We start from the raw sequence: 26,394 nt of genomic DNA on the forward strand, positions 1-26,394 counted from the left end.
GAAGAGCGCCATGTCAGAAGATATCTCAACGCCGCCGCTTCGTATAACACTTCACAATATCGCAGATTTATTATTCATTACATTTGTTTATCAATTAGATGGGGGTAGATCCCCGTAATTAATTTAAGACACACTTAATTACTTGTATTGGCAGAGATACAAATGCTGCATGTTTGTATATTCATAGAAACACATTTGTTTTTCCTTCCGGTTCTTTCATTTAAAATGACTTGGATATAATGATGAGGAGGAAGAGGATAATAATCTAGATACACACACAGATAGATATACCTAGGTAGACTTTACTGATTGCTAGAACTATAGTGAACCTAACAGCACCGAGATATCGATCAATAAGACCTATTGATATATAGGTAGATACATATACATATATACACAGTGATATATAAACATACATATATATGTGTGTGTATATATATGTGTATATATAAACATATATACAAACATCTGTGTGTGTGTATATATAACTAGTGTTTGGATTCCAACACATTGTATACAGTCCCCTTTTTTATGTTTACTAATTACTAAAAGGACCTGAAGTTATATTTAAACATCACTTGTGTATAATAATAATTTTTAAACTTTCATCTTCTAAAACACCACCACCTGTAATAATATATACAACACAATATACATACATGTAAATATTTATTTCTGTACACATACATAATATACAATATAGTGTAAAGACATAAAGATGCCTTCTGACTCTCATAATTTTATGGTTCCATCTTCCAAAGTTGGTCGAATTATTGGTAAGTTTTTACTTAAAAGTTTTATTATTTTCTCTACCATTTCTCTGACGAAATCATTTTATTGAGATATTTTAACCATGTTTCTCTTTATATTTTATCCTCAATAACACTACACGTGGGTAAATAAATAACCTTTGTTTTTCTTTCTCCCTAGCAACCTGTGGTCAAACTGTTTTGGGCTTAGTTTCAGGAACTTTAAGTTTACCTCAATTCACCATCTGCAGTTCTCAGTAAAGAAGTTAGATTCCTATTAAACTTTTATTTCAGTGGTCACGATGAGAATGTCTCAAGGCATGAATATCTCCTGTGTTAGGCAGATTTACTCACTAACTCTAACACACACACACACACAATAGTGTGCGCCGACTCAAGGTAGAGACGGACTATATGTAATCTGAACCTTTCCCCCCCCCCCATATTTATTAAATTTTTTTACGGAATCCCACGTTTTAGGCTATGGAGATTCCGATTCTGAAAAAAAATTTTTGAAAAATTTCAATTCAACCCCCCCCCCAAACACCAAGCAGGCTATTTACCTAAAATCCCTGAAGGCATTCCTTGACATGACTGACAGAGGAATTATATGTTTTGTAAAATCGGTTTTATACCCTGATTATTTTCAGTTCTGTTTATCAACAACTTCGTCTGAGGATTTTTTTTTTCTTCCTTTATTAACCAACATTTCTAAAAGAATCGGGGGTCAAACTATAATATGTGGGTACTGCTAAAGCAGCACGGTCCCGAACGCGCAGTCGCGCGTCCGGGCTAGCTAGTCGTGAGTGGTCGATCCTAACCCTCACCGTAAACACGTATTCATCTGCACACGCGGGTTAGGGATAGGGTTAGGATCGACCACTCACGACTAGCTAGCGCGGACGCGCGACTGCGCGTTCGGGACCGTGCTGCTTTAGTAGTACCCATGCCTTCAAGCAGGCTATCCACATGCTAGAAATAACAGCTAAATCTCACAAAACTGCGATAACAATGAAATTTTGAAAATGCGATTTTTGACTGACTTGTTGCTGATCATACCTGAGAAATTGCGTTAGGGGACATACTCTAAAAATCAAAAGTCGCCCGTCATAAAAATAAATGTGTCCTAATCGTAAGTATAGTTTCTTCACTCATCCTTACTTTGGCTCGTGGACCTGGTGTGACTGGGCGACATTTAGTCATACAACACAAGGTATTTTATCCTACACACAATTCACTAAACGGTACAGGAGCCGGGTGGGGGTGATGATTGATAAAACTCGGGCCAATTCTCCCATATTTACCATATTCTATTTTCTGATGTTTCCAGGTAAAAAGGGCTCAAAAATTCGAGAATTACAGCAAGACACCAGAACACGCATCATAGTAAGTTCTTGTGTTGTTTCTTTTTATGACCCTACTGATTATTTTGTAAACAACGATTTTTGAAATAAATTACCTTTTATTAAGGGGAGGTTAACATTTTAAAATGAGTCTTTAGAATGGTGTTGGACGGGTTGGTAGCAAAAGGGATCAAGTTGTGGCATTTTATGAAGAAGCACCCTCGTCATCAGTTGGCTTTGTGCAGCTGTTCTTAAACTAACTTCAGTCGTTAACAGCTCGTTCACAATTTTTCCCAAATTCTCAACCCAACTCAATGTTTTAACAGCAACCTCTGTGATTTTAATTTTAATGAGATGGTGAATGAAAGGAAAATCGATCAAAAACATTTTTCTCTTAATTTTTGTGAGGAAGAAACACTGGCCCAGTTGATTGGAGATAAATGTTTTGAAGATCAAATCTAGTCTGGTGCTTTCCATGCTAGCATGGGTTGGACGATTTGACTGAGGACTGGCAAACCAGATGGCTACACCAGGCTCCAATCTGATCTGGCAGAGTTTCTACAGCTGGATGCCCTTCCTAACGCCAACCACTCCGAGAGTGTAGTGGGTGCTTTTACGTGCCACTGGCACGAGGGCAAGTCACACAGTACTGGCAACAGCCACGCTCAAATGGTGTTTTTTTATGTGCCACCTGCATGGGAGCCAGTCCAGTGGCACTGGCAACGACCTCGCTTGAATGTTTTTTCATGTGCCAGTAAGGCGATGCTGGTAACGATCACGTCCAAGCAAAATGAAATATTGTATAGATGTAAATATAAACATGCAAGGATAGAGGTTTGTTGCAAATGTAGCCGTGACAGAAAGTGTTAATTTTGCTGAATTCTTTGCTAGTTAATTTGATGTACAAGGTCCTTAAAGTGCTGGGTAGAATATAGAGAGGTATACTATCTAACACGTTAATTACTGGTATTAAACAATTATTGACATGTCTAATTTATGTTTCAGGTGAGTAACTCTAACTCTGATGTCACAAATGTTGAGATTAGAGGCGACCAAAGAGACGTCGTGAGAGCAAAGGCTCTAATACAGCAAGTAATTGATGGAGACGAGCCTGGTAAGAACTATGTATGAGACTTATTGCACTGGCTGGCATGCCAGTGATGTGGTATGGAGTGGTGGTCTTGTGGTTTTGTTTCAGTGTGGTAGTTGCTGTGGTTATGTATGGTGCTGATGTCTGTAATGTTGTAAGTAAGGTAGCATGGTCATAATTATGGTAGAACTGCAGGGTGATTGGTGTTACGAAGGGCATTCAGCTGTAAAAATCCTGCCAAAACGGACACGCAAGTCTGGTGCAGTTTTCTGCCTGGCTAACATGGAAGGCGAATGTTAAATGGTGATGTGAGATGGTTGTAGTGTGAAATGCTAAAAGAACTCTTATAGATTATAATGGAAATTGATATGGAAAAGCAGCAAACAATCTTCAGTGGCATGACAGAAGTTCGTATGATGATAACGATTTTTGATAATTGTGTTATGGAATGTTATTAACCCCTAAGATTAGGTCAGATCAATAGACCTGTGGTCAAAGACATTACATCTGTGATCATACTTTTTTTTTTTTTTAGTTGAGAATATAGCTGTTGTTTCCAGCTGGTTGAGTGACCATGTAAAGACTCCTACAAAAGGTTATGTGAGATGTTCACAGGTGGTAGTCAAATGTGGGTATCAGCTTGGATGTGTATGCATATCTGTAAGTGTTAGTTATATTGTGACCAGTTTCTAATTCTAGTATGTCTATTTGTTTTCAGCTGAATATCAGAATCGTAGTTACCAGAATAGATTACGAAATAAAGAGAATTTGGAGAACTCTCGTAAGTATTAATAATGTCCAGTGGGGGTCTTTAGTCTCCTCTTTCCATCTCCCATCCTTGCTTTTTCTCATCTACCATATCTTTCTCATCTTAACAGACCAGAAGTGCTACAATTGTGGTAAAAATGGTCATATATCCAGAAACTGTGATCAAGATCCAGGTAAGAAATTTTTTTCAAAGGGTTTTATGGTGGTTTTGTTTTTGGCACAACACTTAAGGTATTGGGCTTCTTGCTTAGGAATTAAGTTTAAGTCTATCTCAAGCTTTTATAGTGTCCTTAGCAGCAGGACACCATCTTGCTTTGATATATATATATATATATATATAGTTTTTTGATTTTTTTTCTCTTCTATGCTTGCTTGGGTGGCTTTATTTTAGTTATTTAAACTTTGGACAAAACAGCACAATGAGGTGAACTTAATTTTGTGTTGCGGACTTTGCATTTCCTTGTGTATCTCCTCTAAAATAATCCAAAATGTACTTGGAGTATTGTAATAAGTTTACAAACATTTTGTCATCTGACTCCAACCAAGTTGCTTTGAGTGCTGCTACCAGTAGAATTTGTTACATAGTTGATGATTAGAACAATACCCACCCTCAGTGGGACAAAAATAAGGCCCTTGTTAAAAAAAGGATGAATGAACCCTGCATAGGGTCTCCAATGATTTCGGTTGAAGTAAGACCACTTAAAGAGTGATAGGCCCTTAATTCATAACCAAATCATGTCTTGGAGGAGAGAGAGTTAGAAAGGGCCCACTTAGCAGTAGTGAGGATAAAAAAAAAAACCTGCTGTTCTGTTGGTCCTTTAATTTGAGATGGACTAAGATGGAATACTGTGTTTTCCAGAATACAAGTCAAATTTTTCAGACTATAATTTATTGCCCAAAAAAGGTAGGTTGACTCACACACCAAGATGACTTTGGAGGACCAAAAGTTCCAAGTGAAATGCAGCTGGATTTGGAAAGATTGTGACAATGATTGAATGTTTCTACTATGTTGACTTGTGTGCCAGAAAAAATATAAGTACAATGACAGTTTGATGTGGTCTCTAGTTGTTTCATCTGTTTGCATCATCAGAAACTATTTGCAGTAATCAAAAGTGGTTTGCATACAGGGTAAACTCAGGATCACCTTATAAAAACTTATACAGAGCATTGTCTTTTGGTATTGTCATTCCCTTGTGATTAATTTCAAGTTCTTTGAAGATTTTTGTGACATGCAAAGAGGCTGGGAGTATGCAGTTAAAACTTCACTCGTACATGACCTTGAACTCAATAAAGAGTGCCATTTGTTGGCAGGTTTGAGGGCTCACCTTGACATTCAAGAATCCTAAAATAGATTAAAAGAAATCAGAGGATGGTCACACTTGAAATGGAGTGGAGAGCTCTCGTTAAGTTAGACCTATCTACATGTGTGTGTGTTATGCTGGAATTATTGGTGTGTGTGTGTTGTGTTGGGCCAGTTTGTGAAACCAGACCTGTTGATTCTGTATCAGTTTCAAGAACTGTGATATCTATGAAGTAACTTAAGGAAACATTTACCGTTTTCTAGGAGACTGCAGTAATGCAATCAGAAATGGTCTATCCTTGACAGGAACTGGTAAGGAACTTCAATTAATGGAACATTTCTTTTTTTCTTCTTCACTTCTCGTTTCAATAACCCCTAAAGATTCTCTCAATTTGTAGAATGGTTGATTATTGTGCTGCATTTCAGTTGATTGTTCTGCTGCATTTTTAGCTTAATTAGTAGTGTGCTAGATTTAGCTAATTATCATGCTGCATTTTTCTATTCTAATTGTAAATTTGTCAAATTTACTTTATTTCTTGTAAACTGCTGCTACAATTACTAACACAACTGCTTCATTCATACAACTTATTCTAACTGTAAACTTTGTTGTCAGTGAGTTGACCTCTTCTCGTATACAGTTTTGTGTAGTCGCTACTACTAAACTAATCTGTAAAACCAAACTAACCTGTGTAATAGCTGCTACTGCAACTATTACTACTACTACTACTACTACTGTTGCTGCTACTGTATAATTTTTGTAATAACTTGAACTTGTATTGTTAGTATGTAAAATACTTGTATGTAAGTAGTGTTATGAACAATCCTGTTTGGTGCTAATAGTGTGTAGATTGTCTCTGTTATATTACATGATAATGTTTGCAATTAGCTTTGTATATCAGTAGTATTGCAATTTATATTAACTTGTTATGACAAATGTTACAAGCTAATACTGTTTGTTTGTTGACCCTTTTGTCAAGATAAAATGTTGATAAATGTTTCACCTTTTTCAGAACTGTGGGGTGACCCGAAGGCACAGGAATTTCAATGTTCAGTATATGGAACTGGTGAGAAGAACCCCTTAATTTCAGTGTTTTTTCTGTGATCTGTGTAGGATTTGTGTTGGTGGTTACTGGGAATTGATCTGCTTTTATAGTTACAGATAACTATAATGGCTGTTTGTGCATTCTGTTTCACATGATATGGCTGCTGGCAACTCTATAACAGTGTGTACTCCTGTGTCTAGCACATAGACATCATTGCGTGATAGAAGCATTGCACTTGTGAATGCATAGCTTCAACATTGAGTGCCAACAAAGCCTTTTTGCCATTAATTTTTATAAGAGATTGAGGTCAGTGGGGAAAATGTTTCATGTCATGGAGCTACCTGTTACAATAAGATTCCCGTGAAGGCAATCCTTCTGTAATGCAGAAAATGGATGTATAACTATGCTAACTTTTGAGTTGAGGGAGTCCTTATGTAGCCATGCATCTTGCTAGAATATGCCCTTAATGGAATGTTGAGAGAGATTGATGTCATATTCAGAGATTTTTTTTCTTTTATATGAGACGGAGGGGAAGGGAAGTGTTCATTCTTTACAGGACCCTTCAAAGTGGACATCAGACCTGAATATTAACAATAGCCAAGGTCAAAGGGGGTGGTGTTAAATCAAACAACCACTCAGGTAGGCATTGGTGGGATTTGAACTTGGAATACAAGAAATACTGCTGCCAGGTATTTAGTCTGATGCTCCACCAACTTTGTCAATTTGCTGCTGACCTCTCTCTCTCTCTTCATCCCCATCTCAATTTCCTCCTGATGTGGGGCAGGGCACTTAACCCTTTCATTACCATATTTCTAACCAAATTACACCCCTTATGTGTTTCAATTAATTTCTAACATAATCATAAATTTAGGCTGGTTTCATTAAACAACTCTAACTTTTTTATTTATCAACATATTAATGTGATTTTTGGAAGATAAATTAACGAAAGGTTCTCAACCAATTCTATACCAAAATTTTTGTCACAAAGTGACTTTAATTACAGGTAAATTCAACAAAATATAAAATTATTAAAATTTTTGTTCAAACATCGCTATAGAAAATGGGTTATTAGCTAATATTCAATTGGGTATACAACAAAATATTATTATAGAAGAGTTGTGCACATTACTGTCTCTTTTGCCAGTATAAAATTAAAATCCAGAGCAGTACCCAGTATTTGATTCACAAATCTTTTCCAAACTTTGATCCCTCATTTTGTGCGCTTTCCTGGCATATACTGTTGAAAACGCACTCGGCCTTTATAGCCCACCATATCCTTATCTATAAACTGTTTTATATGTGCTTTGAACACAGTCAATGAGGGGTCTTATTTTAAATAAGGGATCAAAGTCTGGTTTTCCACGAACTGGTGTACTGCTCGTGTCTCTTACATGTAGATATTGAGTCAATTTTAAAAACCGTATCCTCGTCATTATACTTGAGACATATTCGTCTCCAAAGGGTTCATCACTACTCCAGTAATTTGTTATTCTAGGTAACTTTCTAATGCCCATAATAATATTTATGGCAAAATATGCTTTAATTTCATTCAAGTTTATGGGAAACCACAAACTATCCTTTTTTACGCTTTGTTTACATTTAGCGTAACGGTTTGTTTCCGCCCTAATCAATTCAAATAGGCACATCGGAAAAAGCAAAAAGAAATAGTCTAAAGCTTTACTCTCCTGGGTAAGACTGTGACTTGGTCCAGTTTCTTCAGAGGAGTTTTTAATTTTCTTCAGAGGAGTTTTTAATTTTCACTCCATTCAGGTACTAATTCATTCTCTTTATCGCTATCATCGGAGCTCTCGGATTCACTGCTTTCATTTTCGGAAAATGAAACCTCAGATTCATTATCAAATACCACGTGCTTTTATTTTTTCGGTTACAGAGTTAGATTTATCAAGGTCTTCAACGGAAAATCCTTCGAATTCTGACTCGCTGCTTGACAGAATAAAATTCGTATCCATTTTTTTGTCAGGATTACAAATTTTGAAAACACAACAGGAACAAATTTGGAAAAAAATCTCCCAAAATTCACAAAATTAAAAAAACATGTTGATCGTCGTACAAAACTATTGCTGAACTGTTTACACAAATAATCACGTGTTTTCACGAATGTACTAACGAGATTTGCTCAGATAGTCTCATTTAAATATGAATAGGTGATTACGTGCGGTTTTGGGTGGCTTGGTCACATGAACCAAAATTTTTTTCGGGCGGCTTTGGGCAGTTTGGTAACGAAAGGGTTAACTCTGCTCACTTCTTGAGTTCAACTTTTACTGCTTGGAAATAAATCCCAGATTTAATGTCTGAGTCACTTCCTCTGCTAAGCATTCATCCATTTAACATCGAATTAGTGTCTACCGAAAGCATTCACAGATTTCTTGGGTTTTACTACTACAATATAATTTTAAGGCCCTCCGATTTATTGTTGAATTTGTGCTCAGTCAAAATAGCAATAATAATAATAATAATTGTTGTCCTGATCTTTTGCAGAAGATTGGAATCAGTCACAGACCAGGGAATCACATCGGATTTCAGTGAATGGAAATGGTAAGAGGTTTTCTTATTTCCCTACTGCTATTCTGGTGTGGTTAACCTGAGGAGTGTAAGTAAGGTTGTGGTAGAGAGGTTTGTTTTTCAACTGAGTGGTTTCAAGTTCAATTCCCCTGCTTGGCATTTTGGGCCAAGGCTACTAACATAGCCTTGAGTTGACCGATGTCTTGTGAGTGGAAAATGGCAGGCAGGAATTGTTCCACAAGCCTGCTGTATGAGTAGATATATTTGTGTGTGATATACATATATGTAGGTAAATGTCTGAATATAATATTCAGGGTTTCAACTCACGGTGGAACTTTTAAATGTCTTATTGTCTCCTTGGGTTGATCAATATTTTATGAGGTTTGGGTAAACAAATTTCAAAGAACCACCCCTGTTGTGTGTGGGTAGGTACTACTAGCACAGCTGTATGGTTGAGAAGTTAATTCCCAACCATGTAGTCTTGGGTTCCATCCCATTGCATGGCACCTTTGTCAGATGTCTTGCACTATAGATAGATCCCCCAGCCAACCAGTGGATTTGGTGTGTGGGTGTGTTTAGCTCTGCAATCACATGTATAAAAGTGCAGCAGGCAGTCTTGTTGTCAGTGTCTCTTGTCAACAAATCCTTCAGGTATCCCAAGTTGATCCCTTATTTGAAAATTAAGGATCAGGAAGGGCGTCTGACCCGTATAGCATTGCCTCAGCATACACATCCAAATCATGTAAAAATGAACGATGGCCATGTATAAAGAAACTAGGTTTCATCCTCTACGAATTGATGACGCTGACAGCTGCTGTCTTCTGCAGCCACAGTTTGACCATTAGCGTTAATTCCAATATGGCTTGTCATTGTCCATATCTGCAAATCTTCTGAAATCTACAAACGTATTTAGATATTAAGAAATTACTAACATACTTGTTTTGGTTCTGTACTCTTCCCTATATTTGATAATGTGGTGGGGACAGGGGTTGGCAAACCATTGACTATCAAAGTTGTTTAGCAAGGATCGGAGACATTCTAATCATGACCATCAATATGGTTTTGCAGAGAGATCAAGATCACATTAAGATGACAGAGTGTGATTTGAAGGAGATCTGGTTGTTATTTCTAGCAGCTTGAATGCTTATGTTGTTTAGTCACCATCCTTATTTGCTGTTTCCAGTTAATGAAAAACAAAAACTGATAATTGCAGATGAGGAGGATTGGGAGGCTGAAGCTGCTGAAGACCCGCAGCCTGTGTTTATGGCTGATCCAGATTCATTCCAGATGTTGAGTCTCGATGATGAGGATGATGAACGACCAGCTCGAAGAGGAAGAGGTAGAGGTGGTGGTCGTAATTGGCAGCAACCAGCAGACCTTGGCCAGTGTCGCAGCATAAAGCCAGATTACTCTGGTGGCCGAGGGCCTGGTCGACAACGGGATTCCAAAAAGTCCTTGGAAGGGACCCTGATATGGGCCATGCAGTCCCGCCAGCAAGAGGAAGAAGAAAACATTCCAGTAATGGAGTCAAAACCAGTAGATTTTGCAGAGATGCGGAGATTACAAGAGGAATATGATCGCCAAAAGTTTGAAGGTTTGCACAACACAATTTCTGTCCTTTGTTTTGTTTTTTTTTTTTCTAGTTTTGGTCAAAACCCATCTGACTGACAATTCCACCTTTTTCTTTGTAGGATTCCAAACATTATCTAGATGACCCTTTCTTAAGACAGTAGGGTGGAATTTGATTGTTATTTGTAGCTGGTTGACTAAATACAAAGATTTTGTTGTTAGAAATTGGATGTGGAACTTGTTAGATGTCTTTTAGTTGTTCTGAGAATTTATTCTTCACAGACCATTTCCAGTTCATTGGGTTGGTGGTGGGGAGGGGTTGATATTCCCAGGATTCTGTAACCAGGGCCATATTGAAAAGAATTAAAATCTCACTTGTGGGGTGTTTGACTGTAGGTGGTGGTGGGGCAGGGAAAGGAAGGATTGGGTTAGGATATCAGGGCCAAATGGGATGGGAGTTGGTGTGTCAGGGATTAGAAGTTCGCTAATCAAGCATATGAGTGACTTTTTTTGATGAAGTGCAGTTGCACAGTAATGGCTTGTTTTGGGGAAGTTGCAATATCATGGCAGGGGAAGACTCTGGGGAAAGGGAAATGGAAGGGGCAGGAGGATGAGAACCTGAAGAATATTTGTGATTGTTGGAAGGGTTGTGGAGATTGAATAATTTACTGATTGGGGTGGTTGGAAGGGATTAGCCCCTAATCTTCATGGAATAGACATTTCTACCATGACCATTCCATTTTTTTTTTTTTATGAAAGGGGTGTATCTGGAATTGGTAGATTTGTATTGACTCTGCTGAAGGTCATCGATTGGCAGAATGGTGAGCATGGGACATATTGTTCTGCAAAGGCCTGGATTCCCATCCTGTCACCAGAAATGATAACCGTGGGAACCAAATCTTTTTTGTTCAATCCAGTCCCCCCCCCCCCAACCTCACACAAATACTTCTAGGATTACAACATTTAATGTATTCTTCCCTTTTTCAGTTGGTAGGATGTGGTTTGAAGACAATGTAGCTGTTATTTCTAGCATTATTGATGTTGGTACATTCTCTTTACCTTTGCAGGGTTACCACCAGTTGTGAAGAACTTTTACAAGGAACATTCTGATGTTGCAAACATGAGTGAAATGGAAGTTGCTGAATTTAGGTATTTATTACAATTGCTGGGTCTTTTTATATATATATTTTTTTGTTAGTGGTGAGAAGAAGGAGGGCAGCCCCCACAACAAATAGGGAGATGAAACAAGACTTGGTTTGAATGCCTGCAAGGGACTGGGCAAATGGGGCTACCATATGTTCTTGGCCATTGAATTGGTAGAGGACACTTACCAGCACTGTCTTTTATTAATGAAATTGAGCCCTAAATCCACCTGATTGCAAATCAAATTCCTTAATAACATGGTTTTGCTTGTGTCAAGTGTGTGACGAGTTTTGTGTCCTGCTTCGCCCTGCCTGCATGGGTTGGCTGAGACTCAGCCAGTCAGCTATAGCCGTGCTGGGCTCAACCTATTTCTGACCTTGTTCCAATGTAAAAAAATTGTTTTATTTGTTATTAGGAAGCTCAACAATGATATACAGATAATCAATCTGGCTGTGAATGATTCTGACAACATCCCGAATCCTGTGAGGACGTTCTACGAAGCTTTCCACAATGATGGTAACCTTCTTTTCTTTTCTTACATTCTAATGTTTCTTCTAGATCCATCAACACATCCATCCTGCTTTTAAGATAGATTATATATATATATATATGATCTATGTATATATATATATATATAATTGTTGTTTAGCAGAGAATTGAACCATCTCTGTCCTAAAACTGGCCTCCGTAGAACTTACCATGTATAGAAAAATCTATTGTCCCCTTTATGATAATATTGCCTTCCCCCATCAACACCTGCATGATCCTACTGTTGACAATGGAATAATTCTTTAGTCTGAAGTAAGGAATCAATATTTCTAACCTTTGTGGAGGGGTCCCTTCTCTCCTCCATGCTGGTAACAAAGGCAAGATAAAGACTTTCTTTTAAAGAGACAATTAAAATATCTGATGGGAAACTGGGTTGAGAGAGAGAGGAGCAGAAGTGGAGGTCTGGTCTGAATCAGGAAAACTCCATTAAGGACATTCATTGCCCACATTGCACCAAGTCTACCACTTGAAGACCCCTAATAACCAGTTGTCACCCTTCTCTAAGAGGACCTCTGTCTCAGATTCACCAGACCTCACACACATAAGCTAACAGATATATATATAAGAACGTCTTTATTTAGATACATCGTCCATGCCTCTTTCACATAGTAATACCATGTGATCTAATGTTCAAATTTTAATTTTGTAGACGAAATATTGGAACAAATTCGAAGGCAAGGCTTTAAAAAGCCATCCCCTATTCAGGTAAGGAGCACATGTACATTTAATCATTGAGCACCCACTTTTCCAATACTTGTATCAGTCAGACAGATTTGTTGCAGGAGATTTCCCACAGCTGGATGCCCTTGCTGTCACCAACCCTCCCCTGTTTCTAAGCAACGTAATATTTTCCCTTGGAAGACCAGAAGCAAACGTCACTTATTGTATGACAGTCATGCTCACATACAACCATTATGTAATGCCAGGACAAGGCAGGGTAAAAGATAAGAGGATACATTCAGTCAGTCACATCAGGTTTGTGGAAACGGGTTTGTGTTAATGAAATTCATTTTGTTAGCATGTGGTTATGGGTTCATTCTCACCTGAGGCAAGGCTCTTCTATTCTAGCCTCAGTTCCAATCAATGTCTTGTGAGGGAAATCAGACAGAAGAGATGGTCTGGAAGTCTGTCACTTGTGTGTGTGTGTAAATACTTTTTGTCTTTGTTTGACAGTATTTGGGCAATGTTGATGTTTACTTCTGTAAATAATGTCTTATTGCCCATTGGTTTCAAGGTGGCAAGACCAGTAGAATAAAAATACCTTATTTGGAAAACTGGCAACGTTAAGCCTCACTTGACTCACGCCAGCCTAGTAAAAGAAAGTTGGATATAAAAATGAAACAAAACTCTCTGTATATATATATTCCATTCCCATGTTGGTGAGGAGGTTACAGATATATATATATAATGTGTGTGTATGTATGTATATATATATATATATATATGATGATTGTCATTAAATGTGACCAGGGTGTTAGAAGCATCTACTTTGCAAGAAATAAGAGCTAAAATACTCTAATACTGTAGTCAAAGCACATAATTGCAAAGATATATACTGATAGGGACGATAATTGTCCAAAACCGTTTGAGGATTTCCTTATACTGATGTCAGTTTTGGCAATTTCTGAAAATGATGTCAGTGTGTATGTGTGTATACCCATGTATTATTGTATGTGTGTGGCTATAATCTTTAAAACTATACCACACTTCTGTAATGTAGCTTGTTTGATGCAATACACCCATAGTTTAGTTCGAGGTCACTCCTGATCAAGGTAACCTTTTATTAAACGTGTGACCATCTTCTCTTTGTATACTAGGGTACATTGTTGCAGCATGACACCTAAAAAAAAAAGTACTGTGAGATTTTGCTGCTATTTCTAGCAGCTCTATTATTAACTGTGTAGTGACTTTCTTGTAAGATTGTTTCTGCGTATGGTTGTGTTGTATTGTCTGTTAGGCTTAATATAAAAGAGAATCATTATCAGATTTTTTTTTCTCCTTTTAGTGCCAAGCATGGCCAGTGCTTCTTCGGGGCAAAGATCTTATTGGTATAGCACAGGTAAGTTTCTGGATTCTTTTTTTTAATGTATTTATATTCCCTGAAATCTTCCATTGAGTAGCAATGATACCCTTCAAGGAAGGGACACTAAATACTGAGAAAAGATTTCATTGAAAGTTTGTCGTAATATTTGTGATTTTAAAAGGATTCAGACACTCTCACTATGACACTGTTTTTCTTAGACTGTACCCACAAGAACACTCATCATTACTTTTTTTTCTTTTAGACTGGAACTGGTAAGACACTAGCATTCTTACTGCCGGCATTAATCCATATTTGCGGACAACCTCTGTGAGTTCTTTTTTTCCCCCTCCGTCACATTTCTTGTTCTCTTCTGGCCATTATGACCTTTTATTATTATTGTCTCATCATCAACATGTTAATTATTATTATCAGTAGCATTTATATCATAGTTAAAAGCTGTAACAAGTCTACTTCCTCTTTCTCTCACTCATTCCCTCAAACACTGGGGGAAGTTAAAGGCTCTACCAACTTTAGGACTTAACCCATTGTTGGACTATGAGGAAAATTCTGATAACAAGCCCCAAGGAGAGCCCCTATTTTAACAATGATGCTACTTCATTACACATATAAATTTTGACATCTCAAATTTGCAATGAGGCTTCAAACAGGAACTAATACAACTATTAATGCAATTAAGACAGCTAATAATAGGACGAGAAATGAACCAAATTGTTTTTGTTGTTTTGTCTAAGCCAAAATGTCCAAATGAGGTGGGTCTTGGAGTACCAGATGTCGAAAGTCCTTCTTGTAAATGGTTAATATTGTGCAGGTGTAAGTAAAGTTCTTTCCCATGTCATTTAGGGTCGGTTTCCATGGTGTAAATATTCCCCACCTGCACAGGACGTTGGTCTGTCGCAGAATTGACTCCTTTTTTTGCCAGCTGAGTGAACTGGAGCAACATGAAGTGTTTTGCTCGAGAACACAACACATCACCTGGTCCAGGAATCGAAACCGTAATCTTATGATTATGAATACAACACTCTAGCCACTGAGCTATGTGCCTCCATGTGTGGGGCAGCGAGCTGGCAGAATTGTTGCCAGGCAAACAGGCTTAGCAGCATTTCATCCATCTCTGTGCTTTGAGGTTGATAAAATAAGTACCTGTTGAACTGTTGGGGGTCAGTGTAAATGACTTGGTTCCCCCCACCCCTGACCCAATTCTTGGTCTTTTGCCAAAATTTGAAATCAGTATTATGTGTTGTTGTTGATTAAAGAAGCACCAGCTTTTGGGTTACAATCAAATAGTTTTATGTAACAAATATTTAGCTGGGATTGTGGTGGGGGACATAAATCTGTAGAGTGTGTGGGGGTGGAGTTGCCATAAATCTTTGAAGGCAACTTTCCTCTTTCTTTCCTTTCTTTCTTATATTTTTCTTTTCCTTCCATTGATGTCCAGGCCTCGCGAGCAACGAGGTGGCCCTACTGTGCTAATAGTTTGTCCGACAAGAGAACTGGCACTCCAGATTGAAGAAGAAGTCAATAAGATTCGTTATAAGAACGTTTCTTGGTAAGTATGAGTTTTTAGTAGGAGTCATTTTGGTGTTAGGGCTTTATTCCTGTCTCCCTTGAGGGCAGAAACTCTTGATGTGCATGGAATGGTGTGTTTTGGATGACATATCATAGGAATAATTATTTTGATATGAGAATGTTGTTCCTACACTTCCTGGAACTGTTGATGGTGTTAACAGGTCTTGGCCAGTATTAATACCTCTGGTGTTGCTCAGTGACCTGCAAAGGTCATCTTTCATAGGAGTTATTCTTAGCAAATGTCAGCATCTTTGCTGTCATGGGAACTGTTTGTAACTGAAGCAGTCTGTCGCACAACTGAAGGGTTGTTGTGTGACCCCTGGTCAAGCCACACACTGCCATACCCTCCATCTAGCTGGGATCCAAGTGAAGTAATGTTTCTGCTCATCTTGGACAGCAAATGTTTCAATGGCTGGACATGTTTTCATGGTAGATTGTAAACAAATGACTGTTTGGGTTAATATTGTGCAGGTGTAAGTAAAGTTCTTTCCCATGTCATACAGGGTCGGTGTGCAGAAGGCACGTGCACACACACATGTGTAAGTACAACTGGCAGCTTACATGTTTTCTGTCAATCAAGTCTACTCACAAGACATTGATTAGTCAAAGATTGATGACTGTAGATGCTTCCCCAAGGTGCTGCACTTAGGGACTGAACCTGGAATCACATGGTTGCAAAGCAAACGTCTTATCCATTCTGCTATGCTTACACCTAATCAATTAAAGGAATACCATGTATCAAAATCCTTATAATTGACTGCCTCTCCATCAGCAGAGATGGTCATCTGTAAATGATAACTTTTGAAAACCGAGGTATCTGTCGACTGAATCTGTCCATGATGATACACACGTCTATATATATGTGTGTCTCTATGTATATCTATTTCTTGTGTTTCTCAACTCAATTTTAAAATTCTAGAAACTACTGTATAATTTTTATTTTTCTTCTGACCAGTGTGTGTCTTTATGGTGGTGCAAGTCGGCGTCGCCAGATTGATGTGGTCAAGAAAGGCGTGGATATTGTTGTGGCCACGCCTGGACGCTTGAACGATCTCGTCGATAGTAAGATTATCTCAGTGAAATATGTAACTTTCCTGGTAAGTGTTCTCTGGCTTCTTTTAGGTTTAACCAGTATCAGACAGATTGTCTCCAGTGTTTGTTTGATTCTCTGTGCTCCAAGTTCAAACGCTGCTGCCAAAGTCATCTTTGTGTTTTCTTTTACAAGACCAATCAAAGGTGGTGGCTTGATAGAACTGTTAGAGAATTAACTCTTTGAATTCTGACATCAATTCCTGTGATGACGATGGTACCAACCTTTATTAGTCCTATTCAACAACTTCTCTCTTATACATCAATGACTTGCATGCAGGGGCAGTGGTTAATTTTCTTTCAAAGAAATCCTACAGCTGGGTAGATCTCGTTTCTGTCGTTAACCAATCAGTTTTAATTGTCGCTTCCTTAGTCAACAAAACGAAACGTATACAGCAGAGTTTGACCTTTGACCTACAGACTAGTAGTTGTAGTATTTGATGGCAGTTTCATTGTAGCCAGTGGCTAATTTAAACTTGTGCCTTGCTGAATTCTCTTGTTTCTTGTTACAGGGTAATTAAGCTTTTAATTGATTGGTGAAATATTTCTCATTATGTTGACATGTGTGAATCCTTTCTTAATTACTTCTCTTCGTTGAACAGGTCCTGGATGAAGCAGATAGGATGTTGGATCTTGGTTTTGAAGCTCAGATACGACTTTTCATGCTTGACATCCGACCTGACAGACAGACTGTCATGACCAGGTAAACTACAAATGTGGTTATTTACTCTCATTAAACTTTTTTGTAATGTTAAGCCAGATCAAATGACGATAAAGACAGTTATTTGTCCAAACCAGTTTTGTTCATTTAATGTCCATTTTTCCAGATCCTTCTTTAGTTTTGACAGCCTAGTAAAGGCTCTTTCACTAATGCACTATGATTGGGTGACAGTTGTGCTGTGTTCTCTCTCTGTTCTCTTCTGCTGCTTCTACAATGTCATCTGCTCTCCTCAACTCATTCTACTAAGTTTATCTTGACCTTTATCTCCCATGAGATGGCCTGTATGAAAGTATCTTATTTTCATTTTTACTTGAGTGAGCCTGAAATAAGGGGGCAGTATCTGGCCTTCACAAACTCTCCTAGGCTGGTGGAAGTTGATGGCATGAAAGGTCCTCTTAAAAGCTTTGTAAAGTAAATGCTATGAGGAAAGATTAATGAACAGGAAGAGAACTTTCTGGACAACCCAATATCTATGCACACACGCACATTGATACATCAGTCAACTGGACTTTTGTCAGGTTAATGGAATCTAATTCTAAAGTTAAGACAATCTACAAGTAACTTCAACTTTTAGCATTTGAAATCGACCAAAATAGTCTCTCTTTCCCTCTTAAAGTGCAACGTGGCCAGCTGATGTTCAGGAGCTTGCTGATCGTTACATGAAGGACCCAATAAAGATAAACATTGGCAGTCTTGAACTAACGGTAAGTACCTTTTTTTTGTTTTTATGTGTGTGTGTGTTATATATATATATATATATATATATATATGCACACGCATACATGTAAATACATTTGTTTGTTTGCTGCATGCGATTTCCTTGCCACTATGGGCTAAATGATTTTACAGCCATCTTCCCTCCCTGTTGGCTAATGCTTATTTGCATTTCAAGTGAAGGCATTTCTTTTCTACTTGTCTTCGCTTTCAAAGACAAACATTCCTTCCTTGGGCAAGGGGTTGGTACCTTCTATTGCTCTCGACCAACCATTATCTTTTGAGTGAATTCAGTACATAGACACTGTGCAGAAGAGGCCACCTTATCTCCATAAACATGTTGAAATGTTTACAGCCTTGTCAACTTTCTCTCCCGACAAATTGCCTGAGAGTCCTGTAAGCATTTAAACACACATGTTTATGTATATAAGGTGGACTTTTGCACAATTTTTATGGACTGAATTCACGCAAAAGACAATGGTCAGCCCAGAGCAATAGTAGATGATTCCTGCTTGCCACTTATCCTTTGGTACTTCTTTCTGGTTAGTATTGTAAGAAAAATAAAATAAAACCAACAACCTTTTTTGACTAAATTGTGACTGACATGTAAAACTCCTGGGGCTCGAGATTATACGAAGTGTAAGGTACAGAATTGAAGATCTTCCCTAATTTAGTTACAAATGTTCCTTAGACAATCACTTGGCAACAAGCCTCTGTGTGGGCTACGTGGTTATTGGTGAACAAAAATAGTTTTAATTACATTGTCACAGTTAACTTTTTTTTTTATACGTAACCAATATTGACCTTTCCATAACCTACCAGATCAATTAAGTACCAAAGTAATGGGATGGATTTGCAGGTGGTGGCACAAGCATTTCAACAGCCCACTGATACAAAGGTATCTCAATGGTCCTGGGGTCAGCATGTCTTGTTCATTAATGAACTGCTTTCAGTTTCAGATACAGAAATATCCTATTCATTCTCTTACACCACATGCTTTTGTACCTCATTCATTCTTTTTCTCGATATCTCCATATTTTCCGTTGAAAAACCTTTAAATTCAGAATCACTGCTTGATAGCATGAAACTCCTATCCATTTCCAAAGTTGGAAGAAAAATCTCCCAAAATTCACCAAGTTCAGATATCACATCAAGCAATGTCGGATACCATAACTCAACTATTTACAAAGTGAAATCACATATTTTCATAAATGTACTAACGAGATTTGTGCTTCAATTCACATTTAGATAACAAAGGGTGCTCTCTGCCAGCTACGGCTGAGTTAGTATCGAATGGGTTAATTAATGCATATAATATCTACTCCTTTCTAAATGCCATCTGTCTTTACACAGGCTGTTCATACAGTGGAACAAAGGGTGGAGATTATTGAAGAATACAACAAGAAAGACAGGGTAAGTGGTGAAGCGAATTGAAATTATAATTACCTTTTTTTTTTTTTTTTGTCGTTTTAATTAAGCTTTTCATTTAACTTTTGGTCTGGATAAGCCTGAACAGCTAAAAGCTGTCATTAGGTCATGTGGCTTGTATACAGATCCTCAAGGCTGCCCTGGTCAAGTATTCCATCCATGACCATCCTGTTTGTTCAGAAATACTTTCACTTGTCCTTTATAAATTTTAAAGAGAAAAGGCTGTGATGTGAGGAATTTGGTTTCTATTTTTACCAGTCCAAACAACCACATAGGGGTTCCCTCATTGACACCACTTCATTTGCTCTATTTACAACAGTTTTTCTCTCTTTTGAGGGTTTAAATATGTCCCATTCTTGTACCACTAATCAATTCAGATAATTATATTACTAATTAGTTGTTTTGTCTTAATTTGAGGAGCTGATGTTATTCTTAATCAAAATGCTGTTGAAGTCAATCAAATAACATACCAGCTGCACACTGGGGCTGGTGTACTTTTCCCCTCTTTTAAAAATTTGCTGCTACTAACAGCAGAGTGAGAAAGGCATAAGACCTACTTCCTCCATGCCTTCCTAACAGATTGAATGTCACTGAAACACATCAGCCAAATTCCTTATTTATTCGAATTTTAATGTTTTTTTCTTTTTAGCTTTTTAACTTTATTTTTGAAGAAATAACCATGGACGACAAAGTGATTGTGTTTGTTGGCAGGAAAGTGACGTAAGTACTGGGTTTGTTATTTCTTCTGGAATCTGTATTATGTGTATGTTTTTGGTTTCGTTGGAACACAAGTGTTGTTTGGCCTCAGGTTAGTCCTGATGCAGCGAACATATGGTTTCAGATGTTCCTGCCATCATCATATCTGCCTTCGTTTAGGCCTAAGTGTATCTGTGACTACCTTATCCGGAGTATCCCCTTTTTTCTTTTTTAAAGATGGTGTGATTTTAGAGAGATTTAGTAGCTATTTCTAGCAGGTTGTCACTACTTGGTTTTGTTATCGTGTTATAACTATTTCAACTGTTATCCTCCGTGTATCAAGAACTACATAATTGGAGGGAGATTTAGCTGCTACTTCCAGCACCCAAGGCCTTTTGTGTAGAGACTCCCTAGTTAGCTCATTGACATTTCAGTTAATCCTGATGATCCTTGGCCTCAACATCTGGGAAGGCTGAAAGAGTGAAGAGAGAAAACGAGTTGCGGGTGGGGATCTGGTTGAAATCTTTGGGACCAGAGTGAATTCTGGGAGGGGTACATTGTGTGTGTGTGTATAAATGTTGACATCTACTAAAGAAACCTAAAAAACACACATATACCTCGTATAATCTGAGTTACTGAGTAAAGATTAAAATAAAATTTATCAAATGTTATTGATTTCCAATGAATATTTCTCATTGATTAGTAATTAATGTTCAACTTTCTTTCTAGGGCTGATGATATTGCCAGTGATTTGGCTATTGAAGGAATAAATTGTCGCTGTATCCATGGAGATCGGTATGTAATTTTGTGTGTGTGTGTGCAATTCTGTTCTGTTTTCTTGCAGAATTTTCTAAAACTTTTTTGTATTCTTGTGATTATTTTATTATTAACCTGTGTTTTTTTTTTTTTTTTTTTTTTTTGCTGTTAATGTTGGACAAAATGTCCTTTGGTGTTAATGTTCTGGGGTCAGGTTTGCCTTTTGTACTTTTTGTGGGGACATCATCTCAATTGACTGGATTACAATGGAAATCAAAACAAGCATTAAAAGCGGCCGGGAAGGAATTATTATTATTATTATTGTTAAGACAGGGAGCTGGCAGAAACATTAGCATTCTGGGCAAAATGCTTCACAACAACATTTCATCCATCTTTACGTTTTGAGTTCAAATTCTGCTGAGGTCAACTTTGTCTTTCATCCTTTCAGTGTTGATAAATACCAGTGAGACAGGGGGTGATGTAATCCCCTTCACAAAAAAATTTCCAGGCCTTGTGCTTTTAGTAGAAAGGATTATTATTATTATTCTGCGGAGGGATGGCCACCTTTGGCTGTCCTTTTCCTTGTGGGGATCTGGTCCTGGCTTCTGTTGAATCCTTTCTTGTTTTCTCTCTCCGTAGAAGTCTTTTGGTGATTAGGGTCGCAATTATGGATTTTGCTGCTATTTAACACCTGTCTCTTAGTCAGGTATGAAACTGGTGTTAGATTCAATGCCTTGTGGTATTTGATGCAACTTTCTGCACTTAGTTCAAATGTTGCCAAAATCAACTTTACCTTTCATCTTTTTAGGGTTAAAAAGTCATGTACCAGTCATGTATTGGGGGGTCAGTTCATCTCTTTGCTTACCACCTGTCAGTCAGTTGTCTCTTTCTGAAAGAAACTGGAGAAGGATTGAGGTGGGTCCAAGACCAGCCACATATGACCATCACACAGACTTTGTGAAGAGTTGAGGGCCCATGGTGTAACATTGTTATTGATGTGTGTTGAATTGTTTGTTATTGTGGTGATGATGATGATGATGATTGTATTTGTCGTGCAGGGAGCAGGCTGACCGGGAGCAGTGTATGAAAGAGATGAAGTCTGGGGAATGTAGAATACTCATTGCTACGGATGTGGCATCGAGAGGACTTGATGTCAAAGACATTACGTACGTTTTGGTTTTATTCTTTGTTCTATTGCTTTCTCTCTCTCTCTCTCCCTCTCTCTCTTTCTATCTCTCTCTCTCTCACCAAGGAAGAATTAATGGATTCCTTCTTTTACATTCATTAATGTTTGATCACCTGAAGTGACTGAGTATTCCAAAGACATGTGCTGTCAACAAATTTCCTATCCATGATCAGCATTCACAGTTGAACCTTTTCAAATTCTATTGGGTAGCCTTCCATACAGTATCTTTTCCAAACTTTGGCTCTACTTGAGGCTGTGGTGAAGATACTTGCTCAACAGGTCACTCACTGGGACAGAACCCTGAACCTCCTCACTAAGGCACTCTGTCAGTATATCAGGACTGATAGGATCCACTGATCACCTTCAAAAATAAGTCATTTGAGGGAGATTTGATTGCTATTTCTAGGGTGGAGGAGTCACTACAGACTTCCTCATTGAGTGACTATGTCCTGCAGATGAAGTTGGTAACTGTTGAGTGTCTGGCAGTAATGCATGAGAGGCCTGACAGTGTCACCACCTGCAGCCGACAACGTATTGTCGGTGGCGAGCTGCTTTTGACATCCATTTTTTCCATGAGTCAGATTGACAGCCAAAGATCCTTGCCATCAACTCTCACCACTCGCTGGACATGTTTTCACAGAAGACTGCAAATAAAGGACGATTGAGCAATCATTTTCTTATGTTGCAGTTTTGAATTCAATTTTGACTGGAAGCAGTCGGACCCTGGAAATCTCCACAAGTCCAAGAACTCTGTCGATTATCAAGACATTTTGGATAGTGTTTGTTACTGGTTTCAGTAGATGAACTTTGACCATGCTGGAGCACATCTTATAGAGGTTTTAGTGTTGATTATATCGACTACAATGCTCTGTCTGGTATGATACTTATTTTTAAGGAACTCCAGAGGAGGACAAAAGACCGAGTCAGCTGGGAATAAAGAGGAATCAAGAGATGGATTGCAATACCAAAAGGTATTTCCATTTGCTGATCTAACCTGCTTCCATGCATCTTCTGTCTCCCGTAAGACTTGAGATTAGGGTAGAAGTCCATTTCTCAAAGTACAGAGTGAGATTGAACCGGGAACTATCTTCTTGGGAAGCAAACTTGTAAACCGCTGAGGCAAAGATTTTAATTAGTCAACTATCACCATCCCTCCTAATTAAACCCTATTTTTCTAACAATTCTACTCTTACTGACATCTCCTTCCTTCTACTTCCTCTCATTCTCCATCTCTACCTTCTGCTGCTGAACCTTGTCCACCTCATCAGATGTTTGGTGCTCTGATCGACCATTGCTCCTCATTCTTTTTCAGTTATGTCTTCAACTATGACTTTCCCAGGAATATAGAGGAATATGTCCATCGTATTGGACGAACTGGCCGAGCTGGGTAAGTGACCATTGCTACTGCTACCTCTGTTGTCTGCAAACATAGCGTGAGTTGTGCCAGATGGGAAGGTGGGTTAGACATTCGATAATTAGATGCAATTATGGTTTTAACGATTTGGAATATTGATAAAAGTTGAGTGACTAATTAGTATAATGGTAAAACTATTTTATTTGATATGTTTATTTTTAAATTGATCTTTTGTGAATTAAAATATATTTCTCTTTGGAATTTTTCTAGTAAAACTGGAATTGCTCTGTCTTTAATGACATACAGCGATGGAGGATCAGCTCAACCTCTCATCAACATCTTGCTGGAAGCTAATCAGGTTTGTTGCCCTTTTCATATTGATCTTCGTTCAAGTCTTTTTCATGAAACGGCTGCAGACATAATTAAGAGGTTCTCTTGGAAACCACAAACTTTTGGCTTTGACCAGTTGTGCAAAATCTTGGGGAGATAGCTTCTGTTAGAGTACAGGTCAGCTGAGCAATTCATTGTAAGTGAATTTGGTGGCCAAAAGCTGCAGGACCCTGTTGTGTGTGATTTTTATTTTGGTCAAGTCAGTCGCCAGCTATTCTGGAGCTTTGCCTCTATGTCCACAGGGTTTTATTTATATGTTTGTATTCATATGTTTCTGTAACTTAGTCAATCTAATCCACCTCAGCAATTCATCAAAATTAAGACTGATAAAATATGTACTGAGATCCTTTAAGATGGTGTCCCAATTGGGCCACAGTTCAGTGACTAAAAGCAGTAAAAAAAAAAAGAGAAACTTATGCAACATCTACTGGTACCAATCATGGGAACTTGTGTGTAGTCACTCATTTTGTTAGTATAGAGCCATTTGACTGCTATTTCTATCTTTAAAAAGACAGGATAAAAGTGGATAATAAAGTCATACACACACACACACACACACTGTATGGTCACAAGTGTAGAGTCTTTGAATCGTAGCTTGACTAAATGATGTCACAATTTTATATTCTGTTTTCCATTGTTTCAGGTGATTCCTGATGAACTGTACAGTTTGGCCGAACGCAATGCTCGGTACCAACAACAGAATCGAGGCTGGAGAGGGAAATTCAGGAATCGTTATGGACGGAATTGACAAGATTGTTGTCCCCAAGCTGTCAACATGAACTTTCTTTTTTAATGTATATAAATCTATAAATATGCATTTATTAATGTTGGTGTTTATTGTTGTTTATTGAATGTGGCTCCTTATGATTGGTTGCTAACTATAAGGCCAGTCTCTGGTCAAGGTTTTCAGTTACCCAGATTTAAACTGTAGGACTATGATAGTAGATGACATTGGTGCTAAATAACATTGTTTGGGAAATGAAATAGCAGAGATCTCTGGTATTGTAAGAGACTCTAGAACAGCTGGCCTTTTATAGCAGGATGGTAATTATAATTTAATTGATAGACAGGATGGTAAAAAGCTATCTTCAGCCGCAAATATATTCTTTCCCAACCATTATATCACAAAGAAGTCACCAAGAAAAAAGCAGAAGAGGGGGAGTCCACTTGGTATTATCCATTGTGATATGTTCATCCTTCAAGTTGATACATTTACATAAAGGTTCATCGGTATTCCGAAATCTGTCCATATTGTGCCACAATTCAGGATAGAGTGGATGATAAATAAACATAACTAGCTTATATGAGCTAGAAGGAGAGGGTCCAAAAAAGGAAGAAGTTCTTGCGCGCCTTCGGGAGCGTTTTTTTTTTTTTTTTTGTCTTGGGGAATGTTGCGTCTTCGGGAACGTTCTTTCAATTACAGGAACATTTTTGCGCCTTCGGGAACGTTCTTGCGCAAATACGTTACCGAAGAAGCACAAACGTAACCAAAGACGCAAAGAAGTTTCCGAGGACGCAACACCGTTCCCGAAAACGCAAAAGCGTTACCGTTTTTTCGTACGGCGGGTACGTTTTTGTGTCTTCGGGAAGGTTTTTGTCTCTTCGGGTCAGCTCTTGCGACTTCGGGAACGTTTTTGCGTCTGCGGGAACGTTCCAGAAGACGCAAAAACGTTCCCCAAGAAAGAAAGACGCAAGAATGTTCCCGAAGATGCAAAAACGTAGCCAAAGACGAAAGCACGTTCTGGAAGAGGCAGAAACGTTCCCGAAGATGCAAAAACTTTTCCGAATACGCAAGAACGTTACCGAAGTCGCAAAAACGTTCCCGGAGAGGAAAACAGGTTCCCGAAGAAGCAAAGACGCAAGAATGTTCCCGAAGATGCAAAAACGTTCCGCAAGACGCAAGAACTTTCCGGAAGATGCAAAAACGTAGCCAAAGACAAAAATACGTAACCGAAGATGCTAAAACGTTCCCGTTTTTTCGTTCTCGGGTATGTTTTTGTATCTTCGGGAACGTTCTTGCTTCTTCGGGAACGTTTTTGCGTCTTCGAGAACGTTCTTTCGACTTCGGGAACGTTTTTGCGTCTTCGAGAACATTTTTGGATTGTTCGTTCGTTCTTTCGTTCTTACTTACGTACGTTCATTCGGACGTACGTTCGTTCGTTCTTTCGTTTGTACGTTCGTTCTTCCGTTTCGCTCGTTCGTTCATTCGTTCGTTCTTACTTACGAACGTACGTTCTTTCGCTCATACGTAGTTCGTTCTTTCGTTCGTTATTTGGTTCTTTGGTTCGTTCGTACGTACGTTAGTTCGGTCGTTCGTTCGTTTATTCGTACATACGTACGTTCGTTCGTTCTTTCACTCGTTCGTTCGTTTAT

The 26,394-nt window shown here is 38.3% G+C and overlaps 1 protein-coding gene across 2 annotated transcripts; it reads left to right on the forward strand.

The window, feature by feature from the left end:
• On the forward strand, positions 1-24,846 carry LOC106876790 (uncharacterized). Of its 2 annotated transcripts, XM_014925499.3 has the most exons (25): positions 1-776; positions 2,080-2,135; positions 3,098-3,206; positions 3,901-3,963; positions 4,061-4,123; positions 5,515-5,562; positions 6,261-6,314; positions 8,793-8,849; positions 10,030-10,410; positions 11,453-11,534; positions 11,944-12,044; positions 12,727-12,782; positions 14,083-14,136; positions 14,363-14,427; positions 15,557-15,667; positions 16,643-16,784; positions 17,379-17,479; positions 18,114-18,201; positions 19,565-19,624; positions 20,289-20,359; positions 21,065-21,130; positions 22,150-22,257; positions 23,590-23,664; positions 23,902-23,989; positions 24,665-24,846. In XM_014925499.3, the coding sequence occupies exons 1-25, from the start codon at positions 719-721 to the stop codon at positions 24,767-24,769; spliced, it is 2,262 nt and encodes a 753-aa protein (XP_014780985.1). In that variant the 5' UTR covers positions 1-718; the 3' UTR covers positions 24,770-24,846. The 2 variants fall into 2 exon arrangements, with proteins under 2 accessions (XP_014780985.1, XP_014780986.1); XM_014925500.3 differs by lacking the exon at positions 5,515-5,562.
• The last annotated feature ends 1,548 nt before the right edge of the window (positions 24,847-26,394 follow it).

The sequence above is a fragment of the Octopus bimaculoides genome, chromosome 25, assembly GCF_046866305.1.
Source record: "Octopus bimaculoides isolate indiv1 chromosome 25, ASM4686630v1, whole genome shotgun sequence".
Taxonomy (NCBI): domain Eukaryota; kingdom Metazoa; phylum Mollusca; class Cephalopoda; order Octopoda; family Octopodidae; genus Octopus; species Octopus bimaculoides.